The sequence below is a fragment of the Mytilus trossulus genome, chromosome 3, assembly GCF_036588685.1.
Source record: "Mytilus trossulus isolate FHL-02 chromosome 3, PNRI_Mtr1.1.1.hap1, whole genome shotgun sequence".
Classification (NCBI taxonomy): Eukaryota; Metazoa; Mollusca; class Bivalvia; order Mytilida; family Mytilidae; genus Mytilus; species Mytilus trossulus.
In genome coordinates this window covers 29,784,424-29,801,941 of record NC_086375.1, presented here as the reverse complement: position 1 = coordinate 29,801,941, position 17,518 = coordinate 29,784,424, and the positions used below count along the sequence as shown (strand labels likewise).

Genomic DNA, 17,518 nt, shown 5'->3' with positions numbered 1-17,518 from the left:
AAATCATAATTTATTTCTCGCAAATATAACCTCCAAGTAAACCACCAATTGCACACGAGACAGCATGGAACCTATATCCTCTAGAAGCATAGAAGAACATACAATCTTGTGCAGCCTTTAATGTTCCATTTGGTTCTCCATTATCAAATGCAAAGTACTTCATCTTGACCATTTCTCCGTCCTTTTTTATCCATCTCCAATCACCACCGGTCTTGTACCTATTGATGTTACGTCCACCGACATAATAATGCACACCTTTGAAATAAAAATAAGTCTAACTGTAAAAAAAAATCATTTATGTGATATGCATGTTGACCTCAAATGTCAAAAGCGTCTTTCTGTAAACGTGTTAATTTCGCAACAACTACTTTTAAGGTATCTCAAGTATAGTCTATTATGAATTGATGACAAATTTTCTTGCAAACATTTCATCAACTGTTTTAGCGTAATCCCAATTTTGTAAGCACTAATAAAAAAAAAACCACCCACACAAAAAGACCACACATAGTTTTACATACTTTTTTTAATAACGTTACAGTACTACAAAAAAACGAGTTTGTTTAGAATACGTTCTACTTTCTTGTGTGCTCTTTCAAACTAAACCACATTTATGGTTCTCTACTTATACCTACTATTGCTCGTGTACATTGATCGTCGAAATTAAATTATAATATACCTGTTTTCATTTTTTGAAGTTCGTACTTCATCAACATAGCTTCATTTAGAGTTTCAAAGTTTGCTAGATATGCACCTCGTCGTAAGCATTTTGCCTGAAACCATGGGAAAAAAACCCGTAAAAAAATGTTAATATACGATACAACATATTTTTTGTTATTATAAAACAAGGGTGAGATGGTTATTATTTATAAGCAAATGTGGTATAAGTGCCAAATAAACACCTCTCCATCAAACTTGAGATTTGTAAGAGTAAGCCATTATAGGTCAAAGTGCCGTCTTTAATACGGAGCCTTGATCATACTGAACTGCAAGTTTTAAAGGGCCCCTAAAATGGCTAGTAAAAAACCATTCAAACAGGCTCTGGAAAACAACAACATATTTCCTTGCAGTCAATTCAGTTGCCTTTTCATTTTCAGTTTATATCTAACTATGCCTATAAAAGAAATATTGACGGAGTAAATGCACAGATTAAGGAGAGACCTAATTGTCACTTGCGAGGGAATGATAGAGGGCATTACGTCAAAAAATTTATAATACAAAAAGGATTTGATTCGATACTCTAACTTTCCATTCGGTATTATATTATTTTTATTTAATACATGGAGTTGTAGGTGTAGTCATAAACATGCCTGTCATTTAAAAAAAAAACGAAATAAAACAGGGAAAACAAGGATGGACCGCAAAATATTATTCACAGTGCTGAAAACAACATCAAACATCACGCTGCTATAAAACCAAACAAAACAAAAATGCATAAATACAAACAAACGTATCGATAACGAGTAACAATTGGTCAAGACAGTATTACTTCTGACTTGGCATGGGCAAACAAAGTGGTAGTGCTAGACAAGTTTTTACGTGCGTGCCCTTTGACTATCTTTTCATTGATTCTTAATGATTTTTTCACATTTCACATTTCTATTGGCATTGTTTAGTTACACTCGATCACATAGAATTGTAATATGAATCACCTCTTTTTGATTTTTCGAAAACAAAAAATGAATGGCGATTTCGTAAGTTATATACACGCTGTCACCACGGTAACTGACTAAAACCAGTTAATCAACTGAGCACATGTGATCAACAATCGCTTGTTACCTAATAATAATATGCTACGCCTAGCTTACATGCAACAGCTATCTTTATCCACTTTTCGATGTCACTATTGTGACCCTTTGACTAAATTTGATGAGTGTGTACAATATGACGATTTCTATTAATAACTTACAAAAAGCAGTATCACCGGACACACTATCTTTTTGTATAAGATAACATCCTTTACCAACTCGTCGGTATGGATAACTGCATTCATCTGTAAAAATAAGATAATTTAATAAAATCAAATGGTAAAAAAAGGGACTTATCAATCTAGTTTCTATAAAATTGATGTGAAATAATACATGCTTCGATCTATCCCAGTTCATCGTATTCGGGTTGGTCTTTCTAATGACTTTTATATCCTCTCTTGGTATATTTTGTCCAAGCAATCACCGTTATTTCCCAACATATGTCTAATGCATTTTACAAATTAGATATAAAGAAAAACACTCATCAAATATTTGCAATTCGTATTATATATATATATATATATATATATTATATTATATTTGCCCTACTGTCACATTAAACCAAGCTCTTCCCATACATTAAAAAAATCCTTGTGACATCTGGGACAAATTATATTTTTCTGCGAAAAAAATAGTTGTTACTGAGTAGAGATTCTCGTAGTTATCCTTTACCAAATGAATAATTTGGTTAATACATATTTGTTTATTGTGAAACAATTAGTGGGGACGATTTATATACAAATCGCAATATTGCAGAATAAATTGTGTGCAAAAAATGTGTATAGAATAAATAAACAACAACGAAATATTACCATACCAGCATGACAATAAACCAAAACTAGTCCAAATAGTACAAACACACAATACATAGCGAATGTCGTGCTTAATGTGTGGATATTTTCAAAATAAAAGTCAATACTGACAGTAGTTTTTGTTTTTATATATTTGATTGAATTTCATTTTAACGATAGTAACAGATTTTAAAAAATCGATATCATTTTGTTTATTGCATGATTTAGTTTATAAACCTTATCCAAGCATCATTTTTCATGTGAAGGATAAGGTGTATTATATGAGCTAGCCAAAGGCCTTCAAAGGGTTAGTATGTGAACCTTAACTTTATGTTAAGGCCGCATGCCTTTTGTCACAGCTGAGGGAGTTTTAGTCTGACCATTTCAATATCAGCCCGTGCAGAGACGTGACCAGCCTCTTTTTTGAAAACCCAAACCGCTATGGCCATTTATTGGTCTTGATATTTATTTTTGGGACGGGGTATTACTGATTATATAATTAGGAAGGGTACATATTAACCCTCGAAACCCCTTGGCTTCTTTATATAATGCATCTTATCCCTTACATCATAAATGGTGCTTGGATAAGGTAACTCTATATATCATAATCCGGGGCTTGCTCGTGAGGTTAATAAGTGAACGTGTTGCTGCTCCAATAAATGCAACTTCCAAAATAGAATGAGAAATACATGAAAATTAATAACTAACTGATCTCATGTACATATCCAGTAATATAAAACTTGAACAGAGATATACACAAAGAAATTTATCAAATCATTCTGACAATTTTTTTTTTTATCTAAGTCGGACAAGTCTTTGCTCTCAAGTTTTTATTGCACATACTTTGCAATTTTATCAAATACCAATATAAAAATTTAACCCAGTATAATGCAAATCTTTCACCTAAAAATTCTTGTAGCAATGTAGAAAAAAATAAAATTATTATGATTAATTCTTTTAACCTTGTTGTATATTAATATAGTGCGGTGACAGAAGTGTAAAAAGTCGTCTAGTTAGCGAGTTTAATCTCCCCGAATAACACACGGCTAAAAATGGTCTTAACTTAAAGACAAATGTATCTTCTATACTTTTTGCCCTGTCGTCAGAAGTTCGTATGGTCACATTTTTCTAAAAAGTCGTTTTAATGACTAGTAGTATATTAAAATATTTCAACCCCCTTTTTCAAAATGAAAATTTGAACATATTTGTTTACATTTAATTGATATATTTTTTTCTCAAGTTATAAGCATATGTCGAACTATTATGTTCAGTATTTTTGTTTTATTTTAATTTAATAATTTTACTTAATTTTGACTGTTTAAAATTGAGGTAATTTTATTTGAAAATTCAGACACAAACTTTAGTTTCTTCTTTATAGTAGTATTACAAAATATCCAATAATATTTTAACCATAAAGTACTTTATAAAACAAGTTACTGATAAAAATTTCGGACCCTAAATATGAAAAGGCCTTTAGATATCAAAGGAAAAAGAATAGACTAAAAAACTTAAATTTCAACACGGAACTTGATAAATTCCCTTCCATCAAGTTTTTTGTATTATTAAACCTTATGTTCAATAATTACTCTCAACTGATATATGAAATTGCTACATTTTTCGCTATTATATACAAATATTTTCAATATAGTGCACTAGTATATGGTACATAGTTTGTTTGTATATGTTTATATTCTATTTTTTTGTTATAAAACATCAAATTTGTCAGAAAATTGTTACTGTTAAAAACTAAGTAATTGACAGATAGTTTCAGTTAAAATTCCGCGACATGTACGATTCGTCAAGTCCGTTGAAACTTGCCCCTTCTAGCCCTAAGAAAAGACGAAAGTCGTCAAATTTTATGCATTGCTTAATATGGCAAAACCATCGACTGAACGTTTGAGTCAATTCACAAGTATAGGTAAGTCGACTTTTGTTTCTGCAATGAATAAAAGATTGGATGAGGTATACATCAGGGTTCTAGATGAATTTGGTTCATTTGATACTTGTGCATTTGAAGAAATGCAGGTAGTTTTCCATCGGTCCTGCTACAAAAGTTACACAAGTAAACATAAGTGTTCCCCCTTTAAGAGTGATGAAGCTACTTGTCTGACATATAATGACGACAGACAATTATCGAACTGTTGTCCCTCAGATTCCGGGGTTTGTACGCGTTCAATGAATGCAATCGTTCGACTGGAGCTCTTGTATTTTTTGTTGCAAGAAAACCTTTAAGAAAGATCGAAAACCACGCAAGTTTCAATCAAATGAGCGCATTAAGAATGTTTTATCCGTGGCGCAAAGCAATGACGATGATTTAAAAGTTGAAATTATTTCCCATCAATCTTTTAAACTTCAAGCACTTTATCATTCTGGTTGCATTACAAAATATTTGCTAAAAACAAAAATTCTAAAATCTGAACCCGTTGAAGCAGAAATCTCACATCACGATACTGCTTTTACAAATTTTATATTGGCTATTGACAATGATTTAATGGTGGAGAAAACAGCATTCCTTCTGACAACGTTACTTGATAAATACAGATCTTTCCTTCCTCCTAATTCTAATCTAAAATATTCTACTTGAAAGTTGCAGTCTAAACTCATTGATTTTTATAGGAACTCAGTTGTCATACAAACACAACAGGGTCAGGGTAAGTCTAACATCATATTAAGTAGTTACATAACTATTGGAGATGCCATATCAGCTGCAAGCAAACTAAAAACTGACCTCAAAATCTCAGAAATGTCAACTTTAATAGACACAAATAACGAACAGATATTGCATCAGTCAATGCCTTCGTCTTTATTGAAATTCGTTTCATGGTTACTTGAGGATACTGCATACAACCAAGCATATTCACAAGAAGTGGCACCCGATAAATGGCGTAAATGCTTGGCAATTGTTGAGTCTATGCTTCTGTGGCCAAAAACAGTTTTACTCCTTTTCATTTGGGATTGGCCTTACAAGTGTATCAATAGTTTGGTTCGAAACACCTTGTTGGAACATTGAACGCAAATGGATTTTGTGCTTCGTATAGTGAAGTTAGACGGTATCTAACAAGTGTTGCCAATCATGAAATTGAGCAATGTTGCCTTATATATATGTTACAAATAGAATCAACTACTCAAGATGGCTACCTGTCTACCTGCTAAATATACTATCATTACCATTAGATGTAGAATTAGCATTTCAACAAGGTGAGTTTTCGATACGCCAGAAGCCTGGAAAGTTCAACGGAGTATGGAGTGACATGGCAACTGAAAAGTCTGTCATAAAAGATTCTAAAGGTTGTAGTGGCATCAGTGGCATAACACGACAAAAGCCAGCCCTGATGAGGTGGTCATTAACTCGACATGTGCTTGCAGACTGTACGTCAGAAATGAAAACTCGGTCTGGTTACATCAATGACAAAAGCGTTTAGCATGATGAGGTTAAGCCAACAGCTTTGATTTGAGATGAAGAACAAGTTCAGAAAATTTTAGACCATGTTCTAGAAAAAAATGACTGACCGGTTTGTCACAGAACTCCACCCACCATCACTTATAAACATTTCTACTGGAATGCACGCTTCAAAAGACATACAGGCCTCTTTGAAGTCAGCTGTTGATGATAGTAACACAATGGCAAAATCATTTATTGACGGGGCTTTTTGTGAAGGCAAGGTTCGTAGTTTCTTTAGTTCTATCCCTCGGTCAAAGTTAAAATAATTTAAGGACCTAACGAAAAAAAAAAAATTGAAATGTAGAACTGGTGAAATTTTGAATCTTCAAATCAATCCTGAACTTGTGTTCCGTCGAGCTTTGGTGTTAGCAAATAGTCGAGATGACGCCACTGTTGAAAAGGTGTTGTCATTTCCGATTGGACCAATCCCTACAGCCCTTTTTCATGATGATGGAACCATGAGAAAATCATGTAAAGCCGATCTTTGCCATCCATTCGAAAACGAGACATCATATTGTCACTCTCTCCCTGACTTCGATAAATCGCTTACCGTTTTGATACGGGATGGTATGGCTCTTATCCAGTGAATCAATGCTAAAAATTTGAAAACTTTTGGTGACATTGGGACAGAGATCGTTCAATCTCAGCTCCGCGGCTTGTCAAAAGCGTCTTCCGTTGTTGATGTCTTTGACAGATATGACGTCAAACTTTCTATCAAAGCCGCGGAACGTGATCGTAGATCACACTTTACAGCAAAAGGTTTTCCAAATAATCGAAGGTCGATCCCTTCCAGACTGGAAAAAGTTTTTATCTTCTAACGAAAATAAGCAAGCATTGCTCCAGTTTCTTGGTAGTTTTACAGTTGGTTACCACACAAAGAATCCCAATGCACTAGTAAATAATAATAAACTTACGTTAGCTGGAACTTTTTCCGATCCTCAAATCGTAAAACGCATTTGTGATAAAACTGTCAAAGACTGCGTTGATCTTTACAGTACGCATGAAGAAGCTTATACTCGTATGATTTTGCACGCAATATATGCTGATAAGCAGTTTGGTAGTGGTAACTTGAAAGGCAGGATCAAAGTGAAATCCCCTGACACGGATGTTATAGGTCTTTGTGTCCATGTGTAAGCTGTATGACCAAAAGGGTAAATTCAAAAACCTTCATAGTGACCTCAATAAAATGCGTGTAAAACTAACAACAACTAAAGATGCGTCTCTGGCCAAGCTCCCCCCCCTGTGAATCAACATTTACACAACATTTGCTTCGAGCATCCTTGCAGACAAGCATATGGATGTCATCGCACCTCCCAAAACCACCTATTAGATCTCCGTTAAATTTTGGATGGATTGATAAGGATGGTTTGAAGCCTGTGTTTTTCGAGGGACAAATGTCCTCGGACTTCCTACAAGACCTTGTTTGTACGTGTAAAGGAAAATATGTATGCTCAAAAGAATGTGTTTGCTTTGAGCAGAACCTTTCATGTACAGACCTGTGTCCATGCCAGGCAAGTGAAATGTGTAAAAATATTAATACACGTCTTGTGATTCTTGCTGAAAATGAAGATGACGGAGATAACGCGTAAATGTGTTGCTTGTTGCACTAGCTGCATGGTACACAAAGTTTCAAGTTCTAGCTAGGAGGGTTGGCGTGCCTCCAAAATAATTAATCCCCGCCACATTCTGTATGTGTCTGTCTCAAGTCCTGAGCCTGTTATGCAGTGGTTGTTGTTTCTTTCTATATGCTATATTTGTGTGTGTTTTCTTAATTTATTTTGTTCATTTATTAGGATGTTACATCATTCGTATCGTTTGTTGTTTTGGAAATTGAAGATAAAGCAGTATAGGTTTTTATCATTGTTGAAGGCAGTACGGTGACACATAAGTATTAACTTATGTGTCAGATGGTAATTTTTGGAGAGAAGTCTCGTTAACAATCATACCAAATCTTATTTTTTATATATAATTCCTTTGAAGATTGTGGTACGTTGCCAAGGAAAAAAGGGGGATACCGATACCAGAACGAATATGTAATAGACAAGAACAAGAGAATGGTACAGAGCAGATAATACTATGAAAGCCGCAATAATTGTGGAATAACAGAAGCAACATTATAAGTATTCTTTTGAAAAAGCAGAACCATCCGCAAAAATCAATTTGAGGTCATATTTGACAGTAGTGTATTATTGCTTTGCTTTGATACCACACCCTATATTATAGTTTAAAAAATAATTTGGAAGTACTGTCCTTCATGACTCTTGATTTTAATCTGAAATTGAGAATATTTATAAAGCTACGGTGCTCTAAAGATTTTATGAGTTGAAAACTGGATTTTTGCAGTTTTGTTAATAAAACGTCGTTTACGGACATTTTTTATAAAAAAAAATTGTTATGATGAATGTTTGTGTATAAAAACAAACATTTCTAAAGCTAAAACAGTATCGTTTGTATTGATGTAGATATTAGAAATAGAAAAAAAATTCAAAATTGAAACCCTTCAAAATTTTCACAGATTGGTACATATGACCTTTGACCTCAATTAAAAAAAATTGTGACCATATGAAGTATTGACGACAGGCATAATGTTATAGCACAAGGTTTCCTCTTTCGAATGATATATTATATAGGTGTGTGTTCGGTGGGGAGATTAAAGTCAAAAAAATTTTCATTCAGTCACCGCACTAATATGCATCACTAGTAAACACAATATAATTGGAAAACAAATATTATTGGACTAGTTTGCCTTGAATTACACCACAAACCCAGCCTCTCCAAGAGTATTCATACTGAACATTGGTGGACTTTCTCCAAGATTTAAGAAAGATTTTTGTAGTATTGTCTGAAACCCCTTGATTAAAGAAATGTTTCCTGAAACAAGACAGGCGATGAGAAATATTTTTCTTGTTTTCATTGTATGACTTTGATTGTTGTTTGCTAGAGTTAGCAAGTTTGACAACTGAAGTAATTTTACAGGAAAATCTATTAATGCTTACATTAACTTTAGATACCATTTGTTGTCCAATCTATATCTCGAATCTATAATATGTCCCAAAAAGATAATCTCATGGTTGGAATAAAAACTGATTTTTCAATATTTGTGACAAACCCAACTGACTATATAAAAGTTTTAACCCATTCTGTATCTGTAATTTGGATTGTCAAAATTGTCTGCTTGCAAAAGGGAATCATTAAATAAATGTAAAATATGAATCAATACCAATGCTCTGAATATGTGAAAATATTACTTTCAGTATTTTTGTAAATACTCTTGGAGCAGAAGCAATACCAAATGGTAGACAGTATAATTCGTATAATTTTTCATTCCATATGAAATTAAATATTTTCTGTCTGAGTCATAGATTGGAATGAATAAATATTCATCTGTCAAATCCAAAGATTTTGAAATTCCTTTTAAAATCAGATCTAGCATTTCTTGTTTAAAATGGTGATATCTAATAAATTGATTCAATGGTTGCAAATTGATAACTGGCCTAAATTTTCCATTTTTCTCTTTTACTAGAAATCTATTTGAAATAAACTGTTCTGATTCACAAAAAGATTCTTTGTTAGCACCTTTCTCAAGCATATCAACTATTTCTTTGCAAATAAGGGCCTTTTCTTTATTGTTAAATTTTATAGGAACAGGAATTTTTTTCCTGAATTGGCTTTTTATCAAATTCTATCTTATATCCCTCAATTGTAGAAATAATCCAATTGTCTTTGGTTAGATATTTCCAATTTGAAATTAAAAAAAAAAAATCAGTTTACCGACTTTCTTTTTATATTTTTACTTTTATCTCTCACCTTAAAAATCTTCTTTTCTATTTGAAGGTGTTGGGTCTGTTTTCTTTCAATTGATCCCGTGGACTCTGATAACTTTGTCTTGGCTGATAGCCCTTTCTGCCTAAAAAAACGGCTTCTTCCCCTGACACTTCCTCTGTAATTTGAATTTCTACTATAGCTTCTAGTAATGTTCTTATTTATTTTGTAAATATCATTGATATCTTTCAATCGCTTGCCAACTTCATCTCCAAAAAGGTTAGAACCTTCATCCTCATTGCGATCGCAAAGTTGGTGATATTTCTTGTCTATTTGTGGTTTTAAAGACATCCGTCTTTTAATTGATAGCTCAAAGTGAGTTTTGCCTAAAATTGCCAAAGCTTTAGAAATGTTTTCTCTCATTAGTTTTACATCTGCAGTTTTTGGTTTCAAAATTTCATCCTCTCTTATCAATGGTACCATACCACAACTCATATCTCAGCATTAACTGGGAGTACTACCAGACTTTTACAATTTACAGGTATCTTACATCAGTTTTTTTACATACATTGTCAAATACTTTAGCCAATGATGGGCTTGCCTCTTTATCGTATTTTTCATCATCTTAAAAAATCTTAGGTAGTTCATAATCAAATTCATCATCTGATGCAACAACTTGAGGTTCATTCTCTTCATCAGAAAAAATAATGTAGTTGGTGTCAATCACCTGCTCGTCGGGTGTCGACTCATTCTCAGAAAATTCCATGTCAATAGTACTACGTGGTCTTTGTGAATTTTCATTATTCTGACTCAATGTGGATACCTTTAGCACGTTTTTAACCGGATTCCGCTTCCTGATGGCAACTCATTGTCCATCTCAGTCGTCTGCCTTTTAGGTGTCTTTAGTCTAAAGCCTTGCCTTTTGTAGAGCTTGTACTCTTCTTTCTTACCTTTCATTAACGAATTTTCAGTCTGTTGTTGTTTTTGTGTTACTGCCATTCGGATGTCCTCGTCAATTAATATGTGTGCATCCGGGTTATCCAACTCCGGGTCATAAATGTTCACACTTTGAGAAAAACCAGAAAATGAAGCATCAACTTCCATGTCTGACGCAAATAATTCTAATATTTCATCGTCATTATCATTACTTTCACTGTCGCTTAAACGCAATGTACAGCGCGACATTATTTCTGTAAAAACAGCTGACAGTTTCTGCCAAGTTTTGAAATTTATTTTCGATATATCCGATTCGGATAAGTTATTTTATAACTTAGTCGACTTAACCACGTACGACCTTTCAATATAAAGAGGCTGGTCACGTCTCTGCAAGGGCTTATATAGTAGTGATCAGACAAAAAGTCACTCAGCTGTGACAAAAGGCGTGCGGTTTTGACATAAAGTAAAGGTTCACATTTTAACCTGAGCAAGCCCAGGACTATGATATATAATAATAGTTACAGAAAGAATACCATTATTGTTTTATTCGCAAAAGATTTATAATTTGATTTGTTTAAATGTTTATTAAAATAAACTCCAAGAACAATATAATTGGTTGTGTCCTGTCTCATTCATTGGGAGGATGGTCGTTAAAGAAATAAATTAACATGTCCTGGTCTGCCTAAAAGAAAGATTAACAGGCCTTCAATGTATCATTTTTCATTAGTAGCATTAATTGATCGTGTTGACATCTGTTTAAAGGTGCAAATTCCTTTCAAAAAGTCTTATTTGTGACCCACTCCTTTTAACAAGTCTTATTCGGTAAGGATGGGTTTTTGTTAACGTCTAGTGTTAACTAGGACTTAATTGATTGTTTCAATGGTACAAATATGGAATTACTATTCAATAGTTATCAAAGGTACCAGGATTATAATTTAGTACGCAAGACGCGCGTTTCGTCTTCATAAGACTCATCAGTGACGTTCATATCGAAATAATTAAAAAAGCCAAACAAGTACAAAGTTGAAGAGCATTGAGAATGACGACAGTCAAGTCATATTCAACACTATATTCAACAACGTCTGTGTTGTGTGGTAAATGGCTTCTACTAGATCCAAAATTTGAGAAAATGAAAATGGAAAACATACTTATATTCGAGTAAATAAGCTACTTAATTTCTTAGGTTCTTTTTTTTTTTTGTCATATAGCTCTTAAGCTCTATATGTTAAAAATTCTTAGTTTTCGGCTTTGACCGATCCAGATGAAGTTAAATCAAGAAAAACGCTTATGGCGCATGAAATTGATAACTAGTTGTTTTCATTTTTATGCCACAGGAAAAAAAGATAACTGTAACAAAGTCCAAATAGATCAGACTGTTATTGCTATTGAAATAATGAAAGGTAAAACAACGTATGAACTTTAAGTAACTTATATAATTAAATCAAAACTTAAGCCCGTACTTACTGATCATTATTTTAACAAGAGATCGTCATCGTTATGTGATTTTATTTTACCAAAAACATACCTACATGCTTAACTATTTCTTAACCAATCATAGCTTATAAGATGGTACGGCATAGAGTCACTTGATATATATAGGTGGGTCGTGCACCCTGTGAACCAGTATCTTCGCTAGGATTGCTCAACAGTTCGGTAGAGGAATGCTTAAAATGGATCAAACAAGGGTATTTGCAAGTAGAACGGGAGGAAGACCCAGAAGTTCACCTGTAAAAGCAGTGAAATATGGAGAATACCATGCTGTTGTTGTAGAGGAGTCTGGAATTTGATACTACACTTGATCATCTTAATTTTCATTTAATTTTTAATGTTATAATCCAAGTTATAATTGGTTATAACAGTTTTGGCTTGCTAATCAACGAAACGTAATAAGGTGTTTTCTTTAACACGCTATGTTCGATTTATAGATATGCAATATACATTTGAAAATTACATTTCTCATTCGTTACTTGTGTCTATTGTGGCATTTGTTTTATGACATAGTTTAAATTTTGTTAATTTTATAATCGCTATTATTATCATAACGTAATAATATTTATTTTTAGATGGAGAAGTTTTAACGAAAACATATCTTAAATGATGTTCATAAATAAAATTCGAAGCAACATCATTGTAATCCATGAATCGAATTATAAACTACAAAATTTAAGTTGTTGTTTGTCTCAAAATCCTTGTGAAATGACATTGATTTTTGCTTTTTCAAAATTCTAAATACATTGTACGACACAAATCTAATAATATAATAGTTATTTGAATAACATATGTTATTTCTTCAAAATTAACAAATTCGTTTATAGGGTGGATGTCATAAACATGTTAAAATAATGTTTTCTCTCAAAAAAAAATTCAGGACAAATTACTCTCAGCAGACTTTTTTGTTGGTTCAATTTTTTTCGGTTTGGCCTTGTAAACTTATTGATAAAGGTTATAATTATATAGTAAATGTGTAGGACTCTAAAGTGCGATGGGGACGCTAAAGTACGATGGTCACTCTGTGCGGTGGTCTACGCTAAAGTATGATGCCTTCACACGCTAAAGTGCGATGGTCCGCGAAAGTATAGACGTAATAGACGTACTATGGATTATGACGTGAACAGTCTTATATACAAACAAAAAATGAGCATGCCGAAAGATCGATGTAGAATATTTGATTAACAACTTTAGAGCAAATGTCCATGACTTACTCAATTTAAACATGATAACCGTGTTTTGTCGGCTGAAGCAAATGTGGGTTAATTTCGGTGCTAGAAGAAGGACTTTTTTCCTGCAGTCGACCATCTTACTATATAGATATATAAGTATACGCATAAGTATCCTTTATCCTATTTCTATTTGAGGCTAACGGATACATTGAAATCATGATTGGTTATTTTGCAGTTTACTTTGCCGTCCCCGTTTAAATATTGTCGATTTTAATGAAAAGTAAACTCGGTAAAATAAAGGTACGTCATGTTTCCATGCGTAAATCATAAATTGTCTGCCAAAGAATTATAACAAATTTTGTATTTGTAATTTACAATGCCGACTTTGAGAGGGGATGTTCACATTAATGATAAACTGTGTGAACGGCAAGCTACACCAATTATCCAAATATGTGATACCGGCCTGAATTTTAAAAAAAACATATACAGGACATTTACACTTTTGTCACACCTAAATTACCATTTTAGCAATTATTACGTGGTCGTTCTTCTTATTTTATAACAACGATCACTACCGGTATTTGTAAAGCCTATCAAATATGTCATAACACCTTGTACAAGCTTTCGCCAGAAAACTATATTTTAAATCCGTGTTCTTTAATACTTTAAGCCCTTTAACATAATCCTTTTAGTCTATCGCACTTTAGCATGATAAACCATCGTACTTTAGCAAACAAACAACCATCGCACTTTAGCGTGATACACAATCGTACTTTAGCGTAGACCATCGCACTTTAACGTGAACATCGCACTTTAGAGTCCTACAAATGTTTAATCACCGCGCTTGTTTTTTTTTAAAGGCAGTAGTATTATAACGTTGTGGAAAGATTATACATATTTTGAGAGGAAACAAATCCGTGTTTCAAACTAAAACCGAAAAACAAATCAACTTTAAAAGGAAAACTAAAGAACAACATATATACTGACATGGACAAACAAAAAACACTTATATGCATAGACACGAACTGTTTGATAACAACTGTCATATTCCTGATTTTGTACAGGACAATGTAGGACAAAATGGTTGAATGGCTATCCAAACCTTCGACTTTATGAAAACGTTAAATAAAATATCGATGAAATGACAGCACAACAGGACAAAATATAGTACATACACACGCAAAAATAACATTAACGGTACCAATTTTCTTGCACCAGATGCGCATTTCGACAATACATGTCTCTTCAGTGATGCTCGTGGCCAAAATATTTGAAATCCAAAGCTTATAAAAAAGATGAAGAGCTATAATCCAAAGGTCCAAAAAGTATAGCAAAATCCGTTTAAGGAATCAGAGCTTTGCATGAGGGAGATACATTCCTTAATTTATAATAATTTCCATCATTTTGTAACAGCAAATTTTAATAACACAAAAAAATCCGTATTACATTCATCACGGAGAAACAGACAAACAAAAAATATAACAGTCGACAAACATGCAAAGACGTTGGCCCTTTATGCTAGATGAATTAAAAATGGGAAGTTTTGTAAAAAATAATCCACCAGATTTGATGTCCATGTTACAAGCCTAAAATCTCACCATTGAATGTCGTACACCATTTAAGAAATAAATGCTTCTTTTTGCAATTTTTTAGGGGTATAAAAGGGTAGACTGAAACATATTTTGTATGAAAAAACGGTAGCGCTCCATTCCAAAAAAGTGTACTCGATCAAAACTTTTACATCCCTATAAATTACCAAACAGAAGCTTTTTTGTCATGAAAGTACATTCGTATGCCCAAAAAAAACATTAGAAAAAAATTGTATAAAGTTTTTCTTTTATTTACCTATGCACTTTTTTTTTGGAAACACGTGTCATTTCGAATGTAACATTTCATTTTCATATGTAGGTTAGATTTTACATGACGCCCGACAATTGTTATCCAATCAAACTAACGGATTCTCGTGAAACATACACGTTATGTAGTTATACCTGACTGATTTGCGTTATTTAGAAATTAATTTGTAAATGGCAGATTTTTTATTCCTTCTGTTTAATCAATTCACATTTTTAAAGACTAAGAACGATTTAGAGCTTGTAAATTGATTAAACTCTATATAAGTAAGCAATTGTTGTGTGGAGGGATAACTGTACACGATATATGGCTATATTAGTATATACCAAAAAGATGTAATTTGCATAATGAAATGCAATTAAAGTTATCAAATAACCTTGAGTGTATGAACTAAAGCAACAAAACATTAAAAGCACCAAATTCAAACTCAAATATATTCATACGCCATCAAATAAAATGTATCTCCAAATTGTCAAAGTAAGTCAGTAAACAATTTACTCTAAGAGAATATGCGTTCGGGATTAAAACAGACGAAAAGTGAAAACAATTTAAAAGAATTGCAATGGAGATTGATACACAAATTTATATACTGAAGAAATATTAAAAAAAAATTAGAACATCAAATGAAAAATGCCACAGTTATGTAAAAATGACAACAACATAGAGAGCCTGCAACACTTATCATTTTTAATTGTAGAACATTTCGGTTAATAAGAAACAAGCTCACCGAAATACTTATCAAATGAAACATAGGAATTACTAATCCTGTTGTTGAAAAGGACATGCTGGTATGTGTGGAGTGTTACCTTATCCCATTACAAATCCGGTAAATAGTCTAATTCGATATTCACATTTCGAAAAAAGGGAAGGGGGTTTTGATTGTGATTGTAAAATTTATTAAGGAATGATTTCAAATTCACCATTTGGAACCCTTGGGTTAATAGCATCCTTGTGAGAATCAACCCACTATCAATCAAATCATGAAAGGAAATACAAGCCCGGGAATGTCATTTCAAATGTGATATATATATATATATACTCCGTATGAAACCGCTGCTGGAATGTTGCTACATAAAAATGGAAAATTTACAATTGGGTAGCTGAAATCATCTCTTTTGTCGTAAAGTTTTGTTTTCAATCGATCTAATTGTCAATTTCTAGATGTAAGTTTTGAAATTTACATAACTTCAAATTTTATTTCGCCTCATTTTTGATAAATTTTTATCACAAAGTTCGTGCGACAAAAAGTTGGAAAAACATTACAATAATTGTCGGATCAAGGCTTGGTATGGATATGAAAATACGGACGACTGTCATACAGAAATCAAGCCATATTTCGTACATAACATACTCTTGATGTTATTATGAACCTACTATAAAGGCTATTTTCATCTTCAGCTGTACAAAAGTAAATTGTATTGCACACTAGCACTCATATTTAAATATCCAAAGGGGCAAAATTCCAAACTACAAACCCAACTATGGAGTGTTACCTTAAGTAACGCGACACGTGCCACATCTGGAGCAGGGTCTGCCATGACGTTGTCAGTTTATTTTCGATCTATGAGTTTGGAAGTCTCTTTGGTAACTTTCCTCCCTCCTTGAAAGGCATCGACATCATCGATAAGACAAGATTAAAGTCGGTGATAATGAAAATTTAGAAAATAAATATTGCATTATCTTCAGACAAACCTTTTTTTATGGCTTATTATATGAGACTACAGATTTAATCAATATATACATACATAACAAAAAAATAGTGTTAGCGAATCAATTGTGTTGCTGTAATAGCCCATCTTTTGTTTGAGTATCTTATTTTTACAGCTCTTTGTAAGAACCAGGCAGGGTGCCATATATATGTGATTTATGAGGGTTTCATATTTTATCTATAAATGGCATAGAAGAAGCAGTAACTAAATACTGCTCAAAAAATAAATATGAGTGGGGAAAAACGAGTGGTTGCCATGGTAACGGACACTCTATTTTTTGGTTGTTAGGCATAGTAAAATCTTTCAAAAATCAGCTAAATCACTACAAATCAGAGCCTGATTAGGAATAGAATCAAGCATTTTTAATTAATTTTTATGTGTAACATTGATACAACTTTGTTTAAGCATCATTTTAGTTAAGATTGCATGTAAATTAAATTTGTAAATTTTTTGAAATTTTTTGCCAAAAAATGCATATTTTCAACTTTTCTGAATTTGGGATTTTTGCGAAATTATCAAATTTTCCATGGTGTTTTTCAGAAAAGAGCAACTGTGTATAGCATAGTTAGCACTTTAGTTATGAAGTTTGGATACTACTTTATCAAATTAAACAGAAAAA

The 17,518-nt window shown here is 32.8% G+C and overlaps 1 protein-coding gene across 1 annotated transcript; it reads right to left on the bottom strand.

Annotated features, from left to right (window-relative positions):
* LOC134709340 (uncharacterized) lies at window positions 1–2,656 on the bottom strand. Its single transcript, XM_063569506.1, has 4 exons — window positions 2,563–2,656; window positions 1,908–1,990; window positions 677–770; window positions 1–255 (listed from the first exon to the last, which is right to left on the bottom strand). The coding sequence occupies exons 1-4, from the start codon at window positions 2,612–2,614 to the stop codon at window positions 11–13; spliced, it is 474 nt and encodes a 157-aa protein (XP_063425576.1). The 5' UTR covers window positions 2,615–2,656; the 3' UTR covers window positions 1–10.
* Between the last annotated feature and the right edge of the window lie 14,862 nt (window positions 2,657–17,518).

What these genes read in the sequence shown, in the direction of transcription:
- LOC134709340 (XM_063569506.1), bottom strand. Translation starts at nt 2,614, where the DNA reads ATGTATTGTGTGTTTGTACTATTTGGACTAGTTTTGGTTTATTGTCAT. An exon ending in TTTGGTTTATTGTCATGCTG is followed by an intron (nt 1,991 to 2,562) that starts GTATGGTAATAT and finishes TTATTTTTACAG; the next exon opens with ATGAATGCAGTTATCCATAC. An exon ending in ACTTCAAAAAATGAAAACAG is followed by an intron (nt 256 to 676) that starts GTATATTATAAT and finishes TTTATTTCAAAG; the next exon opens with GTGTGCATTATTATGTCGGT.